The sequence below is a fragment of the Panulirus ornatus genome, chromosome 47 (assembly GCF_036320965.1).
Source record: "Panulirus ornatus isolate Po-2019 chromosome 47, ASM3632096v1, whole genome shotgun sequence".
NCBI lineage: Eukaryota > Metazoa > Arthropoda > Malacostraca > Decapoda > Palinuridae > Panulirus > Panulirus ornatus.
This window is the reverse complement of record NC_092270.1, coordinates 7,303,796-7,328,567: the sequence shown is the minus strand read 5'-3', so window position 1 is coordinate 7,328,567 and position 24,772 is coordinate 7,303,796. Positions and strand designations below refer to the sequence as shown.

General features: G+C 41.2%; 1 protein-coding gene across 3 annotated transcripts in view; it reads right to left on the bottom strand.

Moving 5' to 3' along the window:
• LOC139763493 (uncharacterized) overlaps positions 1-24,772 on the bottom strand; it is a 120,384-nt gene that overhangs the window by 41,948 nt on the left and 53,664 nt on the right. For all 3 annotated transcript variants that reach the window (XM_071689606.1, XM_071689608.1, XM_071689607.1), the window contains one exon: positions 9,448-9,547. In XM_071689606.1, coding sequence (XP_071545707.1) covers positions 9,448-9,547 — 100 coding nt within the window. The remainder of the gene's footprint in view (positions 1-9,447; positions 9,548-24,772) is intronic.

Below are 24,772 nucleotides of genomic sequence, written 5' to 3'. Positions count from 1 at the left end.
CCCATTCTATCTCACTGATGTTGGAGTTGAATTAGTTACAAGAAAAACACTTCTGAACTTGTCATTCACTTCCTAACATTTCTTTACATCACACTTCACAGCTTTTTTCACTTAATCCCTTAGCCTTCTTACCTGCTATATCAACTGACAATCTACTCCTGATGAACATGAAAATAAGTTTTGGATTGTCGCCAGCAGTATTTTTTCTGTTCCTCCTTTAATATCCTGTCATACTCTTTCTGTGCTTCCTTATACCATACAAATGTTGTCTAGCTGGGATGCTGCTTAGATCTCTTTCTCAGCCCATTTCTAAGCTCCTTTTGCTTTTTGACTTCTTTGACTGATCCACACCACCTCTCTTTTAATCTTCCCTGTGTATTTAAGGGTCGAGTTAACAATACACAGTACCAGCTCCTTCCTCATAAATCTTACAGAACTTCCACCACAATGCCCTGGTTTTTGGCTGCTGAACTCGATGGTACCACAGAACTTGTCGAGTTCTACAAAATTCCCCCAATCTTATCTCCTCTACGAGTCAGATATCATTGCTATCATGTCCTCATTATCAAATAATCAAATTTTAGCATAACATGCCTGCTATTTCCAAGTGGTGCATCATATATGATATTCTCAGTATCCAGGTTACTATGTGTAATTACCTATTAGTACTATGTGGGGAGGAAGTTTTAAACTCATGGGTTCCCCATATCTTGAACACTCTACTATCACAGAACCTCAAAAATTTATATCTGCTGTATGCATTAACCATTATCCTCAGTCACTCTGTTCCATTCATTCACCTCTTTTATCCTATGAAAGTATTTCTTTAAATCCTCATTTACAAGTTTCTTAATCTCATTTTAGATCCTGTGAGTGCTGTATCCCTATATCTCTGAAAGAGCAGTTCACTGTCCATTTTGTTGATCTCTTTTATAACCTTAAAGTTGTGATAAGATCACCCCACACTCATCTCTTTTCCAAGACGGGTAGATTTAAAGTGTCCAGCCTTTCCCTGTAGCTTAGCTTTCTTAACTCTGGTACCATCTTTATTGCCCTCCCTTGGACCTCCTTTATGAATTCTTTGTGCTTCTTCAGGTCTGGTGACCAAACTTGAGAAGCAAAATTCTAGTTTTGGCATTATGCAGGATATGAATAGCTTGCTACGTATCTCCTTATCCATATACTTGAAAGTTATTCTGATATTTTCCAAAAGACAGTTTGCCTCCTTCACTATTCTCATACAAAAGTCTGGTTTAGGTCAGTGATAACATCTACTTTTAATTCCTTCTCACATACACAATCCTGAAGCTTATTTCCTGCTGAGAAATAATCATAATGAGACTGTTTTTAACTTGTCTCATCATCAATACTTTACAGTTGCTCTGGATGAATTTCATCAAACATTTCAGATCAAGTCTGGAGTCTGTTTAGGTCCCCTTGTAAGCCAATACAATTTTCCTCACTTTTCACTTCCCTCATGGCCTATGCTTTACCTGCAAACATATTCAGGTAGAATTCCATACCTTAAGGCATGTCATCACTATAAAATAAAGAAAAGTATGGTCCCACAACTGAACCCAGTGGTACTCCACTGGTCACCTCATTCCACTTGGAAGAGGCTCTTCTAACATGCATTCTTTGTTTCCTCCCACTGAGATAATCTTCTATCCAATGTAGTTGTTTCCCACTTATTCTTGCTTAGTGATCCAGCTTCTTAATCGGGCTTCTATATGTATGGTGTCAAATGACTTCTGATAGTCCAGCTTCCCTTTTGTACAGGATTGAGATTTAGTAATGACGGTGCATTAGGTCCTCTGAAATTAGTTTGCTCAGTGACATGCTGGTATAGATAATTTATACATTCAACATTCTCATCTTACATCTTCTTAAATTTCTTTATGCTGTCTGCATTAATCATGTCTTCAGTCATTCTTTCCATTCATCTACCACACTTATCCCATAAAAGTACTTTCTCATTCTATAACAAATTCTTCCTTAATTTCATATTATACCCATTTGTTAATCTCTTGAAGAACTGTTCACTCTTTACATTGTCAATTGATTATTATAACTTCAAAATTGTGATCAGGTACCATCCTTGCTGTTCTCCTCTGGGCATTCTCTATTAGCTCTTTGTGCTTCTTTAGGTGTGATGACCAACCTAGATAAACATATTCCAGTTTTGGCCTCATGGATAATACAAATAGCTTGCTGAATAAATCCTAATCTATGACCTTGAATGCTATTCTAATATTGCTAACAAACAGTTGGTCTCCTTAACTGTTTTCCTAATGCAGAACTGTAGCAACTGCCCATTCTTTCTCTCGTTTCCTGCTAGGTGATAATCATATCTTGGCCTTCCTTCACTGCGACCCATCCTAAGTACTTTACATTGACTCAGGTTGAACTTCAGTAACAATGAATCAACCCAACTTCAGAGCCTGTAAGGTGATGCAATCCACAAAGCTTCTCACATCCCTGAAGCATGTGTGTTTATCAATCAGTCTCTTCATTAGCACATATCAAAAACCTACCAACACTCTAACATCATTAGCATTCAGTAATAGCATTCAAGAGTCTCCACATGAACATTCTCTGTCCACCTCACAACACTTCTGTGAATCCATTATTTCCACATACTGCCATAATCATGGCAAGATATTTCTTTTTAGTGACCACCATAGAATCAGTCATATTCTTTGACATTCACATTTATTCATCATTTTATCCAACATAGTCCATGTTTGCAATGTATCAACTTCTGAGTCTCTCTTCCCTCTTTGCTAGGTGTCTCAAGCACTATAATTGTTGGTCTGTTGTTTTGTTATACACCACATTCTTAATACCTTTACTCATGTATGTTTTTTGATTTGCAACGGAATGTCAGTACTTTTCAGTCCATGGATACTTACAAACAGCCCAGCAAGCCAGGTAGCAAGTGCCACAGCCTCCATAGCTTTTCCAACATCTGTCTAGTTAAGACCAAATATTCTGACAATGCCGAGTTGATCTGAATCCCAGCTGCACCCTATCTATATAGCTTGTAAGGACAATAAGTACATTCCACTACGATTGAATAGAAGGCAAGGTGATAGATTTTTGTCATTTGATGCTGGTTTGAAACAATTTCTTTGTTTGTATACTTTTATAAACCTTCTCAACATAGGTAAAGAAGATCCCTACCATTACAGAGGTTCAATTGCACTGCTACAACTACTGATGTCATGGGCTATAGACGTTTTTGCCTTGACAAGTTGAGCTGATTAAGACCTTTGTAAGCTACAAGATTCACATCTAAAGGTTTACCATAGTGCTTCTTTGAGGCATTATGAGAAGTATGATAAGTTTTCTGTCATCTGTTTGTTTGTCTGCCAAAATTTCAGAGATGAGTGGTTAGTCAATTCACCTAGGCGAAGGCAACCTGACAAGCCCCAGCCACATCAGATTATACATTAAAAGATCAAGTAGTAACAACAAAGGGGCAACACAAAACTCAATCATTCTCTCCTTCAAGGTTAAAAGATCAAAGACCTAGGTCACAGGGTCACCTAGACAAGGCTGGGTAAGATCAAGATAAGGGAAATTGTCCAATCTTAGGACTGGTTAAGCACTTTGAGGTGGCATAGGTGGTTACGAATAGGGTGGAAATGGTTTCATCTTCTATCATAACCAGCTGATGTAGCACCATGCCCACCTACAGGGTGGGGATACTGAGGCAGAATACTTAGAGCCCAGGCCTCAGGGGAGGCACTGAAGAGGAGAAGAAACCTTAAAATACTAATAAAGTAACTGATGGTATAACCAGAGTATAATATATATAAGCTTTATAAAGTATCATTTGGTGCCATCTTTCCTATCAAGTAGGACCTCCAGCCCCCTCTCTTAAAGAACCCTGGAGGGCCATTTACCAACCTTTACCTAGGGCCCCATCTTAGTGGCCCTGTGTAGCATTAATGATGGTGTGTAGGTCTACAGTCTTTACCATAAAAAAGTTTCCTCAAGACTTCAATACAGAGACAATTAATCACCAGAATCTCAAGCAGCTTAATAAAGAGTCTCTACACCTACTTATAGTAAAGTGGATTTTTTGACAAGGTTGGAAAGTGCAATGAAGCTTCCCATCGAGAGATGTTTAACCCTGAAGTTACAGCACATAAGGAGACATCCTAATGAATGACTCCTGGTAGAGTGCATTAGTTTCCTGTACTCTATGGTCCTGCATCATGTGTTTTAAGAAACTCCATCAGTTGTTTCTTTACTGTGGCCCTAATTTCTTACAACAGAATAACCATTTCCACATCACAAGGATTCCATCTGAATTTACATTTCAATGCAAACAATTTCCCATTTGCAGGTAATAACTTTGTCTGACATAGTTTCCTTTAAGTATGAGTCATGGCATGGTAATAATCTTCTTTATTTCATGGATAAAAGTAGCATGTAGGATATGTCTTCCACTGAACCACAGAAAATAGTTGGGCTGCTGCATTATGGATTCTCTCAATTTAAGCTGAGCAAAAGTTTAGAGTTTTGTATTACACTGGTCTTCACAGTCATAATGCTCATTAAACATAAATAAGCACTACACTTTTTATAATTCAGACATAAGAATAGCATATGAATTATACAAATTGTGTAATCAAACTGTGAAAGCAGACCCGTACAGTTTAGGGAATTGTATGACAAAGTTCAAGATGGAGCCCCATGAGAGTCTAACCCCCAGCTCTGTATTGCAAAAACAATTAACTGAACAATGAAAACAGAGACACTGTTAAAAAAAGGAAATTCAACATACATGGTAAAACAATATTCTTGTATTAATCTAATGAAAACAGAAGCTCTCATCTTCATTCTTCTATTAAATCATTAAATTTACTGATTCAATAAAGATTTAGAAATGATTTAATAAAACTAACAAATCACCCTAATGACATAAAATGTAGTGATACTAAACACAAAATTTAAGTTGTTTTCTTTTTTTAAGGAGGGGTGACTGAGGAGGCCTTTAATTCTATTCCTCATATCAATGTCATTTTGTTACAAACCACATTCAGCCAATGAATTTTGCCATTCATACAAATACAGGGTACGTCATCACCAGCCTACCTTCAATCCCCACACTAAGGAGTCAAGGGGTATGATCTGGTACACCTTTGTCTTTTGTAAGGTGCATCGGCTAGGAACCCGTCATACCAACTTCTATCTACAGAATAGTATACTCCACATTAAGATAATCTCTTAGCATAAACGTTATCCCAGTTATCCAGTGTTAGCTTTCTTATGTGCTAGCCCTGCCATATGGCAAAATCTCATTATATGTATTGATAGGTAAGAATAGTACCTCTATCTTGTGGCTTACCTACACACTATATCATTATTTTTCAAATTCCAGTTTAATACTTTTTGGTGAATAAAATAAATCCTGGAAGATTTAAGATTATCTTTCACTTTGAACTGAAAAAAGTAATAAAATTAACATAATAAATAAACACAGTTATTCAATATTAGCTCTGTAATACCCATTGTCATACAGTCTTTATGCTTATTTGGATATTTAGAGAATCATCTCAAACTGCCATATTCAATTCTCTAAATCAGTCGAGATGTTTATCACTTTCCAAATTCTATACGACCAAGATTACTTTCAAATCTATAAAGTAATGATTATGTCTAGCTGTTGATTATTCATCATTGTGATCATATAGTAATTCTAATATTAATAATTAAAGTTATAAGCACTAAGAAGTGATAAATACATAAAAAAAATTTCCTTAAAGGCAGCAGTAACCAACAATATTACCAACAAAACATATCTAATACTAGTTTACTGTTACAGATATCAAATATAAAATGAAGTAATACCCAAAACTATAGTGGTGTGCTTGTAGCATGAATCAGCCAGAGGTCCCTTTTCACAGGAAGAATTGAATAATTCTAAACAATCTATTCAGGGATTTTTATCATTAATGTATGAATATATCAGAACCATGCCTATTCTATCAGTATGCATACCTATATTCTGTTCCATAAAACTAAAAACCTAAATCAAGCCCAATCATAAGCATTCCTTTTCTTTCATATCTGTTTGCTGTTTTCCAAATGAATATGGTAGCATCAAGGAAAACAACCAAAATTTAGAAGAAAAATCCACACTTAGCTCCCTCCTCTGCTCTTTCTTTTGGAAAATAATAATTGAGGAGGGAAAGTTTTCCAGCCCTCCACAGTCATCATCTATGACACTCAGGTGATATACAAGTAGCATTCTTTTTCCCTATCCCCAGGGATAAATGATGAAGCTATGCAAGATATCTTATGATGAAATCCTATCCTGTCTATCTTCTTTATAACAAAATGAAAGATAAAAATATAAATGATTAGGTTTTCAACATGTTTAACTGAATTAAACGCTACCTTGCTAATGCAGGAAAAGGCGAATAGTTTGAAAAAAAAAAAAAAAAAAAAAAAAATATATATATATATTTAAAAAAAAAAAAAAAAAAAAAATGGTACCCTGGGGATAGGGGATTAAGAATACTTCCCACGTATTCCCTGCGTGTCGTAGAAGGCGACTAAAAGGGAAGGGAGCGGGGGCTGGAAATCCTCCCCTCTCGTTTTGTTTTTGATTTTCCAAAAGAAGGAACAGAGGGGGCCAGGTGAGGATATTCCAAAAAAGGCCCAGTCCTCTGTTCTTAACGCTACCTCGCTAACGCGGGAAATAGCGAATAGTTTAAAAGAAAAAAAAGATTATATATATATATATATATATATATATATATATATATATATATATATATATATATGTATCTTTTTATTCTCCCTAAAATTTAATGATACTCTCTCACCCCAAATCTCATTTGCCCTTTTTTTCACCTCTTGCACCTTTCTCTTGACCTCCTGTCTCTTTCTTTTATACATCTCCCACTCAATTGCATTTTTTCCCTGCAAAAATCGTCCAAATGCCTCTCTCTTCTCTTTCACTAATACTCTTACTTCTTCATCCCACCACTCACTACCCTTTCTAATCAACCCACCTCCCACTCTTCTCATGCCACAAGCATCTTTTGCGCAATCCATCACTGATTCCCTAAATACATCCCATTCCTCCCCCACTCCCCTTACTTCCATTGTTCTCACCTTTTTCCATTCTGTACTCAGTCTCTCCTGGTACTTCCTCACACAGGTCTCCTTCTCAAGCTCACTTACTCTCACCACCCTCTTCACCCCAACATTCACTCTTCTTTTCTGAAACCCCATACAAATCTTCACCTTAGCCTCCACAAGATAATGATCAGACATCCCTCCAGTTGCACCTCTGGAAGGAGGTAAATAAAGTGTGTAAGACAAGGGAGCAAATGGGAACTTCAGTGAAGGGCGCAAATGGGGAGGTGATAACAAGTAGTGGTGATGTGAGAAGGAGATGGAGTGAGTATTTTGAAGGTTTGTTGAATGTGTTTGATGATAGAGTGGCAGATATAGGGTGTTTTGGTCGAGGTGGTGTGCAAAGTGAGAGGGTTAGGGAAAATGATTTGGTAAACAGAGAAGAGGTAGTGAAAGCTTTGCGGAAGATGAAAGCCGGCAAGGCAACAGGTTTGGATGGTATTGCAGTGGAATTTATTAAAAAAGGGGGTGACTGTATTGTTGACTGGTTGGTAAGGTTATTTAATGTATGTATGACTCATGGTGAGGTGCCTGAGGATTGGCGGAATGCGTGCATAGTGCCATTGTACAAAGGCAAAGGGGATAAGAGTGAGTGCTCAAATTACAGAGGTATAAGTTTGTTGAGTATTCCTGGTAAATCATATGGGAGGGTATTGATTGAGAGGGTGAAGGCATGTACAGAGCATCAGATTGGGGAAGAGCAGTGTGGTTTCAGAAGTGGTAGAGGATGTGTGGATCAGGTGTTTGCTTTGAAGAATGTATGTGAGAAATACTTAGAAAAGCAAATGGATTTGTATGTAGCATTTATGGATCTGGAGAAGGCATATGATCGAGTTGATAGAGATGCTCTGTGGAAGGTATTAAGAATATATGGTGTGGGAGGAAAGTTGTTGGAAGCAGTGAAAGGTTTTTATCGAGGATGTAAGGCATGTGTACGTGTAGGAAGAGAGGAAAGTGATTGGTTCTCAGTGAATGTAGGTTTGCGGCAGGGGTGTGTGATGTCTCCATGGTTGTTTAATTTGTTTATGGATGGGGTTGTTAGGGAGGTAAATGCAAGAGTTTTGGAAAGAGGGGCAAGTATGAAGTCTGTTGGGGATGAGAGAGCTTGGGAAGCGAGTCAGTTGTTGTTCGCTGATGATACAGCGCTGGTGGCTGATTCATGTGAGAAACTGCAGAAGCTGGTGACTGAGTTTGGAAAAGTGTGTGGAAGAAGAAAGTTAAGAGTAAATGTGAATAAGAGCAAGGTTATTAGGTACAGTAGGGTTGAGGGTCAAGTCAATTGGGAGGTGAGTTTGAATGGAGAAGAACTGGAGGAAGTGAAGTGTTTTAGATATCTGGGAGTGGATCTGGCAGCGGATGCAACCATGGAAGCGGAAGTGGATCATAGGGTGGGGGAGGGGGCGAAAATCCTGGGGGCCTTGAAGAATGTGTGGAAGTCGAGAACATTATCTCGGAAAGCAAAAATGGGTATGTTTGAAGGAATAGTGGTTCCAACAATGTTGTATGGTTGCGAGGTGTGGACTATGGATAGAGTTGTGCGCAGGAGGATGGATGTGCTGGAAATGAGATGTTTGAGGACAATGTGTGGTGTGAGGTGGTTTGATCGAGTGAGTAACGTAAGGGTAAGAGAGATGTGTGGAAATAAAAAAAGCGTGGTTGAGAGAGCAGAAGAGGGTGTTTTGAAGTGGTTTGGGCACATGGAGAGGATGAGTGAGGAAAGATTGACCAAGAGGATATATGTGTCGGAGGTGGAGGGAACGAGGAGAAGAGGGAGACCAAATTGGAGGTGGAGAGATGGAGTGAAAAAGATTTTGTGTGATCGGGGCCTGAACATGCAGGAGGGTGAAAGGAGGGCAAGGAATAGAGTGAATTGGAGCGATGTGGTATACCGGGGTTGACGTGCTGTCAGTGGATTGAAGCAAGGCATGTGAAGCGTCTGGGGTAAACCATGGAAAGCTGTGTAGGTATGTATATTTGCGCGTGTGGACGTATGTATATACATGTGTATGGGGGGGGTTGGGCCATTTCTTTCATCTGTTTCCTTGCGCTACCTCGCAAACGCGGGAGACAGCGACAAAGTATAATAAAAAAAAAAAATAATATATATATATATATTATTTATATATATATATATATATATATATATATATATATATATATATATATATATATATATATATATATATATATATATATAAAACCTATTTTTCTCCTCTTTATAACAATGTCTCAAGTGATCAAGCTCAGCCTACACAAGTAGTGGGGCTGAGCTTTGTGTACTTCACATGCCTGGGGCTGTCGACAATAAGAGAGGGACCTCAGCTGTGATTCTCATCCCAAGGGTCTCCATCTCCACAACCAGTCGCTCCTCCTCTGCCATTTGTACTCTCTGTAGTAGGGACAATAAAAATCTGTCAGTGTGAGATCTGTGATACAAGAGCGGAAGTAACGGGTAAGGGGAAAAGAGTCAGTACCAGAGGCATAATCATGAATGAAAAGAGAGCTGGCTTCCAAATATGGTACCAGATGGCATCATGTTACAACACTTCATTCTGCAATACTTCTGATTTATGACACTTTAGAATAAAGATATGCTGTGTCAATGAACAACACTGTGCTTCACTGTGCTCAACTTACTCTATTTATCACATGTCCGATACTTAGGGGAGAAAGAATGCTTCCTAAATATTCCCTACATGTCGTAGAAGGCGACTAAAAGGGGTGGGAGCAGGGAGCTGGAAAGACTCCCCTCCTTGTACTTCAATTTCTAAAAGGGGAACCAGAAGAAGGAGTCAAGAGGTGAGTGCTCCTCCTCCTCAAAGGCTCAGATAGGGGTGTCTGAATGTGTGTGGATGTAACCAAGATGAAAAGAAAGGAGAGACAGGTAGTATGTTTGAGGAAAGAAACCTGGATGTTCCAACTCTGAGTGAAATGAAGCTCAAGGGTAAAGGGGAAGAGTGGTCTGGGAAAGTCCTGGGAGTATAAGTCAGGGGTTGGTGAGAGGACAAGAGCTGATGAAGGAGTTGCACTACTCCTGAAGCAGTTGTGGGAGTATGTGACAGAGAGTAAGAAAGTAAATTTTAGATAGATGTGGGTAAAACTGAAAGTGGATAGAGAGAGATCGGTGATTATTGGTGCTTATACACCTGGTCTTGAGAAGAGAGATCATAGGAGGCAAGTGTTTTGGGAGCAGCAGAGTGAGTGTGTCACCAGCTTTGATGCACAAGACTGGGATTTTGTGACGGATGACTTAAATGCAAAGGCGAGTAATTGGCAATCGAAGGTATAATTGGTGTACATGGGGTACCCAGTGTTGTGAAAGGAAATTGTGAAGAGCTTTTCGATTTGTATGCTGAAAAAAGACTGGTGATTGGGAATACCTGGTTTAAAATGAGAGATACACATAAGTATATTTATGTGATTAGTAGAGATGGTAGGAGCATTAATGGATTACGTGTTAATTGATAGGCATGTAGATGATAGACTTTTGGATGTTAACGCACTGAGAAGATGTCTGAGCACATTCTTGCAGAGGCGAAGGTGAACATTTACAGAGGTTTTCAAAAAAGAAAGGGAGAATGTTGGGGAGAAAAGAGTGGAGAGAGTAAGTGAGCATGAAAAGGACACTTGTGTGAGGATGTACCAGAAAAGACTGAGTTTAGAATAGCAAAAAGTGAGAGCAAATGACATGAGCAGAGTGGGTGAGCAATGGGATGTATTTAGGGAAGCAGTGATGGCATGCGTAAAAAATGCATGTGGCATGAGAAAGGGGGAGGTGGGCAGATTAGAAAGGGTAGCGAGTAGTGGGATGAAGAAGTAAAGTTGTTAGTGAAAGAGAAGAGGGACTGGGAGACTGGGGGATGTATAAAGGAAAGTGGCAGAAGGTCAAGAGAAAGGTGCAAGGGTTGAAAAACAAGGCAAATGAGAGTTGGGGTGAGAGTATCATTAAACTTTAGGGAGAATAAAAATGTTTTGGAAGGAGGTAAATAACGTGTATAAGACAAGAACAAATGGGAACATCGCTAAAGGGTGCAAGTGGGGAAGTAATATCAAGTAGTGATGAAATGAGAAGGAGATAGAGTGAGTATTTTGAAGCTCCAAGTCTCTTGAATGTGTTTGATGACAGAGTGGCAGATGTAGGGTGTTTTGGTTGGGGTGGTGTGTGAAGTGAGAGTATCAGGAAGAATGGTTTGGTTAAGAGAGAAGTAGTGAAAGCTTTGCAGAAGATGCGGTGGGTTGGGATGGAATTGCAGAAGAATTTATTAAGAAAGGGGGTGACTGTTGTTGACTGGTTGGTAAGGATATTCAATGAATGTATGGATCATAGTGAATTGCCTGAGGATTGGTGGAAAGCATGCATAGTGCCACTGTACAAAGGCAAAGGGAATACAGTTGAGTGTTCAAAGAAGAGAGGCATAACTTTGCTGAGTATTCCTGGGAAATCATATGGGAGGGTATTGATTGAGAGGTTGAAGGTATGTACAGAGCATCAGATTGGGGAAGAGCAGTGTGGTTTAAGAAGTGGTAGAGGATGTGTGGATCAGGTGTTTGCTTTGAGGAATATATGCGAAAAATGCTTAGAAAAACAAATGGATTTGTATGCAGCACTTATGGATCTGGAGAAGGCATATGATAGGGTTGACAGAGATGCTTTGTGGAAAAGTGTGTGAAAGAAGGAAGTTGAGAGTAAAGGTGAATAAGAGCAAGGTTATTCGCTTATGTGGGGCTGAGGGACAATCTAATTGGAATGTAAGTTTGAATAGAGAAAAACTGAAGGATGAGATGTGTTCTAAATATTTAGGAGTGAACTTTGTAGAGAATGGAATCATGGAAGCAGAAGCGAGTCACAGGGTGGGGGCGAAGTATCTGGGAGTGATGAAGATTGTGTGGAAGGAAAGAACGCTATCTTGGAGAGCAAAAATGGGTATATTTGAAGGATTAGTAGTTCCAAAAATGATATATGGGTGTGAGGTATGGGCTATAGATAAGGTTGTACGGATGACGGTGATGTGTTGGAAATTGAATGCTTGAGGACAGTATGTGGTGTGAGGTGGTTTGATCCAGTAAGTAATGAGAGGGTAACATAGATGTGTGAAATTAAAAAAAGTGTAGTCGAGAGAGTAGAAGAGGGTGTGTTGAAATGGTTTGGACATAAGGAGAGAATGAGTGAGAAAAGATTGAAAAAGAGGATATACGTGTCAGAGGTGAAGGGAACAAGGAGAAGCGGGAGACCAAATTGGAGTTGGAAGGACGGAGTGAAAAAGATTTTGAGCAATTGAGGTCTATGTATATAAAAAAAAAAATTTCATACATATTTACCATTTCCCACATTAGCGAGGTAGCGTTAAGAACAGAGGACTGAGCCCTAGAGGGAATATCCTCACTTGGCCCCCTTCTCTGTTCATTCTTTTGGAAAACTGAAAATGGAAGGGGAGGATTTCCAGCCCCCCGCTCCCTCCCCTTTTAGTCGCCTTCTACGACAAGCAGAGAATACTTGGGAAGTATTCTTTCTCCCCTATCCCCAGGTGAGTTTGAATGGAGAAAAACTGGAGGAAGTGAAGTGTTTTAGATATCTGGGAGTGGATCTGTCAGCGGATGGAACCATGGAAGCGGAAGTGGATCATAGTGTGGGGGAGGGGGCGAAAATTTTGGGAGCCTTGAAAAATGTGTGGAAGTCGAGAACATTATCTCGGAAAGCAAAAATGGGTATGTTTGAAGGAATAGTGGTTCCAACAATGTTGTATGGTTGCGAGGCATGGGCTATGGATAGAGATGTGCGCAGGAGGATGGATGTGCTGGAAATGAGATGTTTGAGGACAATGTGTGGTGTGAGGTGGTTTGATCGAGTAAGTAACGTAAGGGTAAGAGAGATGTGTGGAAATAAAAAGAGCGTGGTTGAGAGAGCAGAAGAGGGTGTTTTGAAATGGTTTGGGCACATGGAGAGAATGAGTGAGGAAAGATTGACCAAGAGGATATATGTGTCGGAGGTGGAGGGAACGAGGAGAAGAGGGAGACCAAATTGGAGGTGGAAAGATGGAGTGAAAAAGATTTTGTGTGATCGGGGCCTGAACATGCAGGAGGGTGAAAGGAGGGCAAGGAATAGAGTGAATTGGAGTGATGTGGTATACAGGGGTTGACGTGCTGTCAGTGGATTGAATCAAGGCATGTGAAGCGTCTGGGGTAAACCATGGAAAGCTGTGTAGGTATGTATATTTGCGTGTGTGGACGTGTGTATGTACATGTGTATGGGGGGGGGTTGGGCCATTTCTTTCGTCTGTTTCCTTGCGCTACCTCGCAAACGCGGGAGACAGCGACAAAGTATAAAAAAAAAAAAAAAAAAAAATATATATATATATATATATATATATATATATATATATATTTTTTTTTATTTTGTCGCTGTCTCCCGCATTTGCAAGGTAGTGCAAGGAAACAGATGAAAGAAATGGCCCAACCCACCCCATACACATGTATATACATACACGTCCACACACGCAAATATACATACCTACACAGCTTTCCATGGTTTACCCCAGACGCTTCACGTCAAGGCATGTGAAGCGTCTGGGGTAAACCATGGAAAGCTGTGTAGGTATGTATATTTGCGTGTGTGGACGTGTGTATGTACATGTGTATGGGGGGGGGTTGGGCCATTTCTTTCGTCTGTTTCCTTGCGCTACCTCGCAAACGCGGAAGACAGCGACAAAGTATAAAAAAAAAAAAAATATATATATATATATATATATATATATATATATTTTTATTTTGTCGCTGTCTCCCGCATTTGCAAGGTAGTGCAAGGAAACAGATGAAAGAAATGGCCCAACCCACCCCATACACATGTATATACATACACGTCCACACACGCAAATATACATACCTACACAGCTTTCCATGGTTTACCCCAGACGCTTCACGTCTTGATTCAATCCACTGACAGCACGTCAACCCCGGTATACCACATCGCTCCAATTCACTCTATTCCTTGCCCTCCTTTCACCCTCCTGCATGTTCAGGCCCTGATCACACAAAATCTTTTTCACTCCAAACTTCCACCTCCAACTTGGTCTCCCACTTCTCCTCGTTCCCTCCACCTCCGACACATATATCCTCTTGGTCAATCTTTCCTCACTCATTCTCTCCATGTGCCCAAACCATTTCAAAACACCCTCTTCTGCTCTCTCAACCACGCTCTTTTTATTTCCACACATCTCTCTTACCCTTACGTTACTTACTCGATCAAACCATCTCACACCACACATTGTCATCAAACATCTCATTTCCAGCACATCCATCCTCCTGCGCACAACTCTATCCATAGCCCACGACTCGCAACCATACAACATTGTTGGAACCACTATTCCTTCAAACATACCCATTTTTGCTTTCCGAGATAATGTTCTCGACTTCCACACATTTTTCAAGGCTCCCAGGATTTTCGCCCCCTCCCCCACCCTATGATCCACTTCCGCTTCCATGGTTCCATCGGCTGCCAGATCCACTCCCAGATATCTAAAACACTTTACTTCCTCCAGTTTTTCTCCATTCAAACTTACCTCCCAATTGACTTGACCCTCAACCCTACTGTACCTAATAACCTTGCTCTTATTCACATTCACTCTTAACTTTCTTCTTTCACACACTTTACCAAACTCAGTCACCAGCTTCTGCAGTTTCTCACATGAATCAGCCACCAGCGCTGTATCATCAGCGAACAACAACTGACTCACTTCCCAAGCTCTCTCATCCACAACAGACTTCATACTTGCCCCTCTTTCCAAAACTCTTGCATTCACCTCCATAACAACCCCATCCATAAACAAATTAAACAACCATGGAGACATTAAACACCCCTGCCGCAAACCTACATTCACTGAGAACCAATCACTTTCCTCTCTTCCTACACGTACACATGCCTTACATCCTCGATAAAAACTTTTCACCGCTTCTAACAACTTGCCTCCCACACCATATATTCTTAATACCTTCCACAGAGCATCTCTATCAACTCTATAATATGCCTTCTCCAGATCAATAAATGCTACATACAAATCCATTTGCTTCTCTAAGTATTTCTCACATACATTCTTCAAAGCAAACACCTGATCCACACATCCTCTACCACTTCTGAAACCACACTGCTCTTCCCCAATCTGATGCTCTGTACATGCCTTCACCCTCTCAATCAATACCCTCCCATATAATTTACCAGGAATACTCAACAAACTTATACCTCTGTAATTTGAGCACTCACTCTTATCCCCTTTGCCTTTGTACAATGGCACTATGCACGCATTCCGCCAATCCTCAGGCACCTCACCATAAGTCATACATACATTAAATAACCTTACCAACCAGTCAACAATACAGTCACCCCCTTTTTTAATAAATTCCACTGCAATACCATCCAAACCCGCTGCCTTGCCGGCTTTCATCTTCCACAAAGCTTTTACTACCTCTTCTCTGTTTACCAAATCATTTTCCCTAACCCTCTCACTTTGCACACCACCTCGACCAAAACACCCTATATCTGCCACTCTATCATCAAACACATTCAACAAACCTTCAAAATACTCACTCCATCTCCTTCTCACATCACCACTACTTGTTATCACCTCCCCATTTGCGCCCTTCACTGAAGTTCCCATTTGCTCCCTTGTCTTACGCACTTTATTTACCTCCTTCCAGAACATCTTTTTATTCTCCCTAAAATTTAATGATACTCTCTCACCCCAACTCTCATTTGCCCTTTTTTTCACCTCTTGCACCTTTCTCTTGACCTCCTGTCTCTTTCTTTTATACGTCTCCCACTCAATTACATTTTTTCCCTGCAAAAATCGTCCAAATGCCTCTCTCTTCTCTTTCACTAATAATCTTACTTCTTCATCCCACCACTCACTACCCTTTCTAATCAACCCACCTCCCACTCTTCTCATGCCACAAGCATCTTTTGCGCAATCCATCACTGATTCCCTAAATACATCCCATTTCTCCCTCACTCCCCTTACTTCCATTGTTCTCACCTTTTTCCATTCTGTACTCAGTCTCTCCTGGTACTTCCTCACACAAGTCTCCTTCCCAAGCTCACTTACTCTCACCACCCTCTTCACCCCAACATTCACTCTTCTTTTCTGAAAACCCATACAAATCTTCACCTTAGCCTCCACAAGATAATGATCAGACATCCCTCCAGTTGCACCTCTTAGCACATTAACATCCAAAAGTCTCTCTTTCGCGCGCCTGTCAATTAACACGTAATCCAATAACGCTCTCTGGCCATCTCTCCTACTTACATACGTATACTTATGTATATCTCACTTTTTAAACCAGGTATTCCCAATCACCAGTCCTTTTTCAGCACATAAATCTACAAGCTCTTCACCATTTCCATTTACAACACTGAACACCCCATGTATACCAATTTTATATATATATATATATATATATATACATATAAAATAAAGTGCGTAAGACAAGGGAGCAAATGGGAACTTCAGTGAAGGGCGCAAATGGGGAGGTGATAACAAGTAGTGGTGATGTGAGAAGGAGATGGAGTGAGTATTTTGAAGGTTTGTTGAATGTGTTTGATGATAGAGTGGCAGATATAGGGTATCTTGGTCGAGGTGGTGTGCAAAGTTAGAGGGTTAGGGAAAATGATTTGGTAAACAGAGAAGAGGTAGTAAAAGCTTTGCGAAAGATGAAAGCCAGCAAGGCAGCAGGTTTGGATGGTATTGCAGTGGAATTTATTAAAAAAGGGGGTGACTGTATTGTTGACTGGTTGGTAAGGTTATTTAATGCATGTATGATTCATGGTGAGGTGCCTGAGGATTGGCGGAATGCTTGCATAGTGCCATTGTACAAAGGCAAAGGGGATAAGAGTGAGTGCTCAAATTACAGAGGTATAAGTTTGTTGAGTATTCCTGCTAAATTATATGGGAGGGTATTGATTGAGAGGGTGAAGGCATGTACAGAGCATCAGATTGGGAAGAGCAGTGTGGTTTCAGAAGTGGTAGAGGATGTGTGGATCAGGTGTTTGCTTTGAAGAATGTATGCGAGAAATACTTAGAAAAACAAATGGATTTGTATGTAGCTTTTATGGATCTGGAGAAGGCATATGATAGAGTTGATAGAGATGATGTGTGGAAGGTATTAAGAATATATGGTGTGGGAGGCAAGTTGTTAGAAGCAGTGAAAAGTTTTTATCGAGGATGTAAGGCATGTGTACGTGTAGGAAGAGAGGAAAGTGATTGGTTCTCAGTGAATGTAGGTTTGCGGCAGGGGCGTGTGATGTCTCCATGGTTGTTTAATTTGTTTATGGATGGGGTTGTTAGGGAGGTGAATGGATGAGTTTTGGAAAGAGGGGCAAGTATGAAGTCTGTTGTGGATGAGAGAGCTTGGGAAGTGAGTCAGTTGTTGTTCGCTGATGATACAACGCTGGTGGCTGATTCATGTGAGAAACTGCAGAAGCTGGTGACTGAGTTTGGTAAAGTGTGTGAAAGAAGAAAGTTATGATTAAATGTGAATAAGAGCAAGGTTATTAGGTACAGTAGGGTTGAGGGTCAAGTCAATTGGGAGGTAAGTTTGAATGGAGAAAAACTGGAGGAAGTAAATTGTTTTAGATATCTGGGCGTGGATCTGGCAGTGGATGGAGCCATGGAAGCGTTAGTGAATCATAGGGTGGGGGAGGGGGCGAAAATCCTGGGAGCCTTGAAGAATGTGTGGAAGTCGAGAACATTATCTCGGAAAGCAAAAATGGGTATGTTTGAAGGAATAGTGGTTCCAACAATGTTGTATGGTTGCGAGGCATGGGCTATGGATAGAGTTGTGCACAGGAGGGTGGATGTGCTGGAAATGAGATGTTTGAGGACAATGTGTGGTGTGAGGTGGTTTGATCGAGTAAGTAATGTAAGGGTAAGAGAGATGTGTGGAAATAAAAAGAGCGTGGTTGAGAGAGCAGAAGAGGGTGTTTTGAAATGGTTTGGGCACATGGAGAGAATGAGTGAGGAAAGATTGACCAAGAGGATATATGTGTCGGAGGTGGAGGGAACGAGGAGAAGTGGGAGACCAAATTGGAGGTGGAAAGATGGAGTGAAAAAGATTTTGAGTGATCGGGGCCTGAACATGCAGGAGAGTGAAAGGCGGGCAAGGAATAGAGTGAATTGGATCAATGTGGTATACCGGGGTTGACGTGCTGTCAGTGGATTGAATTTTGGCATGTGAAGCATCTGGGGTAAACTATGGAAAGTTGTGTGGGGCCTGGGTGTGGAAAGGGAGCTGTGGTTTCGGGCATTATTGCATGACAGCTAGAGACTGAGTGTGAACGAATGGGGCCTTTGTTGTCTTTTCCTAGCGCTACCTCGCACACATGCGGGGAGAGGGGGAGTATTCCATGTGTGGTGAGGTGGCGATGGGAATGAATAAAGGCAGACAGTGTGAATTGTGTGCATAGGTATATATGTATGTGTACATGTGTATGTGCATAGGTATATATGTATGTGTACATGTGTAATTATGTACATGTGTATATATGTATATGTCTGTGTGTGTATATATATATGTGTACATCGAGATGTATAGGTATGTATATTTGCATGTCTGGACGTGTGTGTGTATATACACGTGTATGGGGGTGGGTTGGGCCATTTCTTTCGTCTGTTTACTTGCGCTACCTCGCAAACGTGGGAGACAGCGACAAAGCAAAAAAAAAAAAAAAATTATGACTCACTTCCCAAGCTCTCTCATCCACAACAGACTGCATACTTGCCCCTCTTTCCAAAACTCTTGCATTCACCTACCTAACAACCCCATCCATAAACAAATTAAACAACCATGGAGATATTACACACCCCTAGACAGACGAAAGAAATGGCCCAACCCACCCCCATACACAATGTATATACATACATGTCCACACACGCAAATATACATACCTATACGTCTCAATGTAAACATATATATACACACACAGACACATACATATATGCCCATGCACACAATTCACACTGTCTGCCTTTATTCATTCCCATCGCCACCCCGCCACACATGGAATACTATCCCCCTCCCCCCTCATGTGTGCGAGGTAGCACTAGGAAAAGACAACAATGGCCCCATTCGTTCACACTCAGTCTCTAGCTGTCATGCAATAATGTCCGAAACCACAGCTCCCTTTCCACATCCAGGCCCCACACAACTTTCCATGGTTTATCCCAGACGCTTCACATGCCTTGATTCAATCCACTGACAGCACGTCAACCCCGGTATACCACATCGCTCCAATTCACTCTATTCCTTGCCCTCCTTTCACCCTCCTGCATGTTCAGGCCCTGATCACACAAAATCTTTTTCACTCCAAACTTCCACCTCCAACTTGGTCTCCCACTTCTCCTCGTTCCCTCCACCTCCGACACATATATCCTCTTGGTCAATCTTTCCTCACTCATTCTCTCCATGTGCCCAAACCATTTCAAAACACCCTCTTCTGCTCTCTCAACCACGCTCTTTTTATTTCCACACATCTCTCTTACCCTTACGTTACTTACTCGATCAAACCATCTCACACCACACATTGTCATCAAACATCTCATTTCCAGCACATCCATCCTCCTGCGCACAACTCTATCCATAGCCCACGACTCGCAACCATACAACATTGTTGGAACCACTATTCCTTCAAACATACCCATTTTTGCTTTCCGAGATAATGTTCTCGACTTCCACACATTTTTCAAGGCTCCCAGGATTTTCGCCCCCTCCCCCACCCTATGATCCACTTCCGCTTCCATGGTTCCATCGGCTGCCAGATCCACTCCCAGATATCTAAAACACTTTACTTCCTCCAGTTTTTCTCCATTCAAACTTACCTCCCAATTGACTTGACCCTCAACCCTACTGTACCTAATAACCTTGCTCTTATTCACATTCACTCTTAACTTTCTTCTTTCACACACTTTACCAAACTCAGTCACCAGCTTCTGCAGTTTCTCACATGAATCAGCCACCAGCGCTGTATCATCAGCGAACAACAACTGACTCACTTCCCAAGCTCTCTCATCAACAACAGACTTCATACTTGCCCCTCTTTCCAAAACTCTTGCATTCACCTCCATAACAACCCCATCCATAAACAAATTAAACAACCATGGAGACATTAAACACCCCTGCCGCAAACCTACATTCACTGAGAACCAATCACTTTCCTCTCTTCCTACACGTACACATGCCTTACATCCTCGATAAAAACTTTTCACCGCTTCTAACAACTTGCCTCCCACACCATATATTCTTAATACCTTCCACAGAGCATCTCTATCAACTCTATAATATGCCTTCTCCAGATCCATAAATGCTACATACAAATCCATTTGCTTCTCTAAGTATTTCTCACATACATTCTTCAAAGCAAACACCTGATCCACACATCCTCTACCACTTCTGAAACCACACTGCTCTTCCCCAATCTGATGCTCTGTACTTGCCTTCACCCTCTCAATCAATACCCTCCCATATAATTTACCAGGAATACTCAACAAACTTATACCTCTGTAATTTGAGCACTCACTCTTATCCCCTTTGCCTTTGTACAATGGCACTATGCACGCATTCCGCCAATCCTCAGGCACCTCACCATAAGTCATACATACATTAAATAACCTTACCAACCAGTCAACAATACAGTCACCCCCTTTTTTAATAAATTCCACTGCAATACCATCCAAACCCGCTGCCTTGCCGGCTTTCATCTTCCACAAAGCTTTTACTACCTCTTCTCTGTTTACCAAATCATTTTCCCTAACCCTCTCACTTTGCACACCACCTCGACCAAAACACCCTATATCTGCCACTCTATCATCAAACACATTCAACAAACCTTCAAAATACTCACTCCATCTCCTTCTCACATCACCACTACTTGTTATCACCTCCCCATTTGCGCCCTTCACTGAAGTTCCCATTTGCTCCCTTGTCTTACGCACTTTATTTACCTCCTTCCAGAACATCTTTTTATTCTCCCTAAAATTTAATGATACTCTCTCACCCCAACTCTCATTTGCCCTTTTTTTCACCTCTTGCACCTTTCTCTTGACCTCCTGTCTCTTTCTTTTATACGTCTCCCACTCAATTACATTTTTTCCCTGCAAAAATCGTCCAAATGCCTCTCTCTTCTCTTTCACTAATAATCTTACTTCTTCATCCCACCACTCACTACCCTTTCTAATCAACCCACCTCCCACTCTTCTCATGCCACAAGCATCTTTTGCGCAATCCATCACTGATTCCCTAAATACATCCCATTTCTCCCTCACTCCCCTTACTTCCATTGTTCTCACCTTTTTCCATTCTGTACTCAGTCTCTCCTGGTACTTCCTCACACAAGTCTCCTTCCCAAGCTCACTTACTCTCACCACCCTCTTCACCCCAACATTCACTCTTCTTTTCTGAAAACCCATACAAATCTTCACCTTAGCCTCCACAAGATAATGATCAGACATCCCTCCAGTTGCACCTCTTAGCACATTAACATCCAAAAGTCTCTCTTTCGCGCGCCTGTCAATTAACACGTAATCCAATAACGCTCTCTGGCCATCTCTCCTACTTACATACGTATACTTATGTATATCTCACTTTTTAAACCAGGTATTCCCAATCACCAGTCCTTTTTCAGCACATAAATCTACAAGCTCTTCACCATTTCCATTTACAACACTGAACACCCCATGTATACCAATTTTATATATATATATATATATACATATAAAATAAAGTGCGTAAGACAAGGGAGCAAATGGGAACTTCAGTGAAGGGCGCAAATGGGGAGGTGATAACAAGTAGTGGTGATGTGAGAAGGAGATGGAGTGAGTATTTTGAAGGTTTGTTGAATGTGTTTGATGATAGAGTGGCAGATATAGGGTATCTTGGTCGAGGTGGTGTGCAAAGTTAGAGGGTTAGGGAAAATGATTTGGTAAACAGAGAAGAGGTAGTAAAAGCTTTGCGAAAGATGAAAGCCAGCAAGGCAGCAGGTTTGGATGGTATTGCAGTGGAATTTATTAAAAAAGGGGGTGACTGTATTGTTGACTGGTTGGTAAGGTTATTTAATGCATGTATGATTCATGGTGAGGTGCCTGAGGATTGGCGGAATGCTTGCATAGTGCCATTGTACAAAGGCAAAGGGGATAAGAGTGAGTGCTCAAATTACAGAGGTATAAGTTTGTTGAGTATTCCTGCTAAATTATATGGGAGGGTATTGATTGAGAGGGTGAAGGCATGTACAGAGCATCAGATTGGGAAGAGCAGTGTGGTTTCAGAAGTGGTAGAGGATGTGTGGATCAGGTGTTTGCTTTGAAGAATGTATGTGAGAAATACTTAGAAAAACAAATGGATTTGTATGTAGCTTTTATGGATCTGGAGAAGGCATATGATAGAGTTGATAGAGATGATGTGTGGAAGGTATTAAGAATATATGGTGTGGGAGGCAAGTTGTTAGAAGCAGTGAAAAGTTTTTATCGAGGATGTAAGGCATGTGTACGTGTAGGAAGAGAGGAAAGTGATTGGTTCTCAGTGAATGTAGGTTTGCGGCAGGGGCGTGTGATGTCTCCATGGTTGTTTAATTTGTTTATGGATGGGGTTGTTAGGGAGGTGAATGGATGAGTTTTGGAAAGAGGGGCAAGTATGAAGTCTGTTGTGGATGAGAGAGCTTGGGAAGTGAGTCAGTTGTTGTTCGCTGATGATACAACGCTGGTGGCTGATTCATGTGAGAAACTGCAGAAGCTGGTGACTGAGTTTGGTAAAGTGTGTGAAAGAAGAAAGTTATGATTAAATGTGAATAAGAGCAAGGTTATTAGGTACAGTAGGGTTGAGGGTCAAGTCAATTGGGAGGTAAGTTTGAATGGAGAAAAACTGGAGGAAGTAAATTGTTTTAGATATCTGGGCGTGGATCTGGCAGTGGATGGAGCCATGGAAGCGTTAGTGAATCATAGGGTGGGGGAGGGGGCGAAAATCCTGGGAGCCTTGAAGAATGTGTGGAAGTCGAGAACATTATCTCGGAAAGCAAAAATGGGTATGTTTGAAGGAATAGTGGTTCCAACAATGTTGTATGGTTGCGAGGCATGGGCTATGGATAGAGTTGTGCACAGGAGGGTGGATGTGCTGGAAATGAGATGTTTGAGGACAATGTGTGGTGTGAGGTGGTTTGATCGAGTAAGTAATGTAAGGGTAAGAGAGATGTGTGGAAATAAAAAGAGCGTGGTTGAGAGAGCAGAAGAGGGTGTTTTGAAATGGTTTGGGCACATGGAGAGAATGAGTGAGGAAAGATTGACCAAGAGGATATATGTGTCGGAGGTGGAGGGAACGAGGAGAAGTGGGAGACCAAATTGGAGGTGGAAAGATGGAGTGAAAAAGATTTTGAGTGATCGGGGCCTGAACATGCAGGAGAGTGAAAGGCGGGCAAGGAATAGAGTGAATTGGATCAATGTGGTATACCGGGGTTGACGTGCTGTCAGTGGATTGAATTTTGGCATGTGAAGCATCTGGGGTAAACTATGGAAAGTTGTGTGGGGCCTGGGTGTGGAAAGGGAGCTGTGGTTTCGGGCATTATTGCATGACAGCTAGAGACTGAGTGTGAACGAATGGGGCCTTTGTTGTCTTTTCCTAGCGCTACCTCGCACACATGCGGGGAGAGGGGGAGTATTCCATGTGTGGTGAGGTGGCGATGGGAATGAATAAAGGCAGACAGTGTGAATTGTGTGCATAGGTATATATGTATGTGTACATGTGTATGTGCATAGGTATATATGTATGTGTACATGTGTAATTATGTACATGTGTATATATGTATATGTCTGTGTGTGTATATATATATGTGTACATCGAGATGTATAGGTATGTATATTTGCATGTCTGGACGTGTGTGTGTATATACACGTGTATGGGGGTGGGTTGGGCCATTTCTTTCGTCTGTTTACTTGCGCTACCTCGTAAACGTGGGAGACAGCGACAAAGCAAAAAAAAAAAAAAAAATTATGACTCACTTCCCAAGCTCTCTCATCCACAACAGACTGCATACTTGCCCCTCTTTCCAAAACTCTTGCATTCACCTACCTAACAACCCCATCCATAAACAAATTAAACAACCATGGAGATATTACACACCCCTAGACAGACGAAAGAAATGGCCCAACCCACCCCCATACACAATGTATATACATACATGTCCACACACGCAAATATACATACCTATACGTCTCAATGTAAACATATATATACACACACAGACACATACATATATGCCCATGCACACAATTCACACTGTCTGCCTTTATTCATTCCCATCGCCACCCCGCCACACATGGAATACTATCCCCCTCCCCCCTCATGTGTGCGAGGTAGCACTAGGAAAAGACAACAATGGCCCCATTCGTTCACACTCAGTCTCTAGCTGTCATGCAATAATGTCCGAAACCACAGCTCCCTTTCCACATCCAGGCCCCACACAACTTTCCATGGTTTATCCCAGACGCTTCACATGCCCTGGTTCAATCTACTGACAGCACATCAACCCCGGTATACCACATTGTTCCAATTCACTCTATTCCTTGCACACCTTTCACCCTCCTGCATG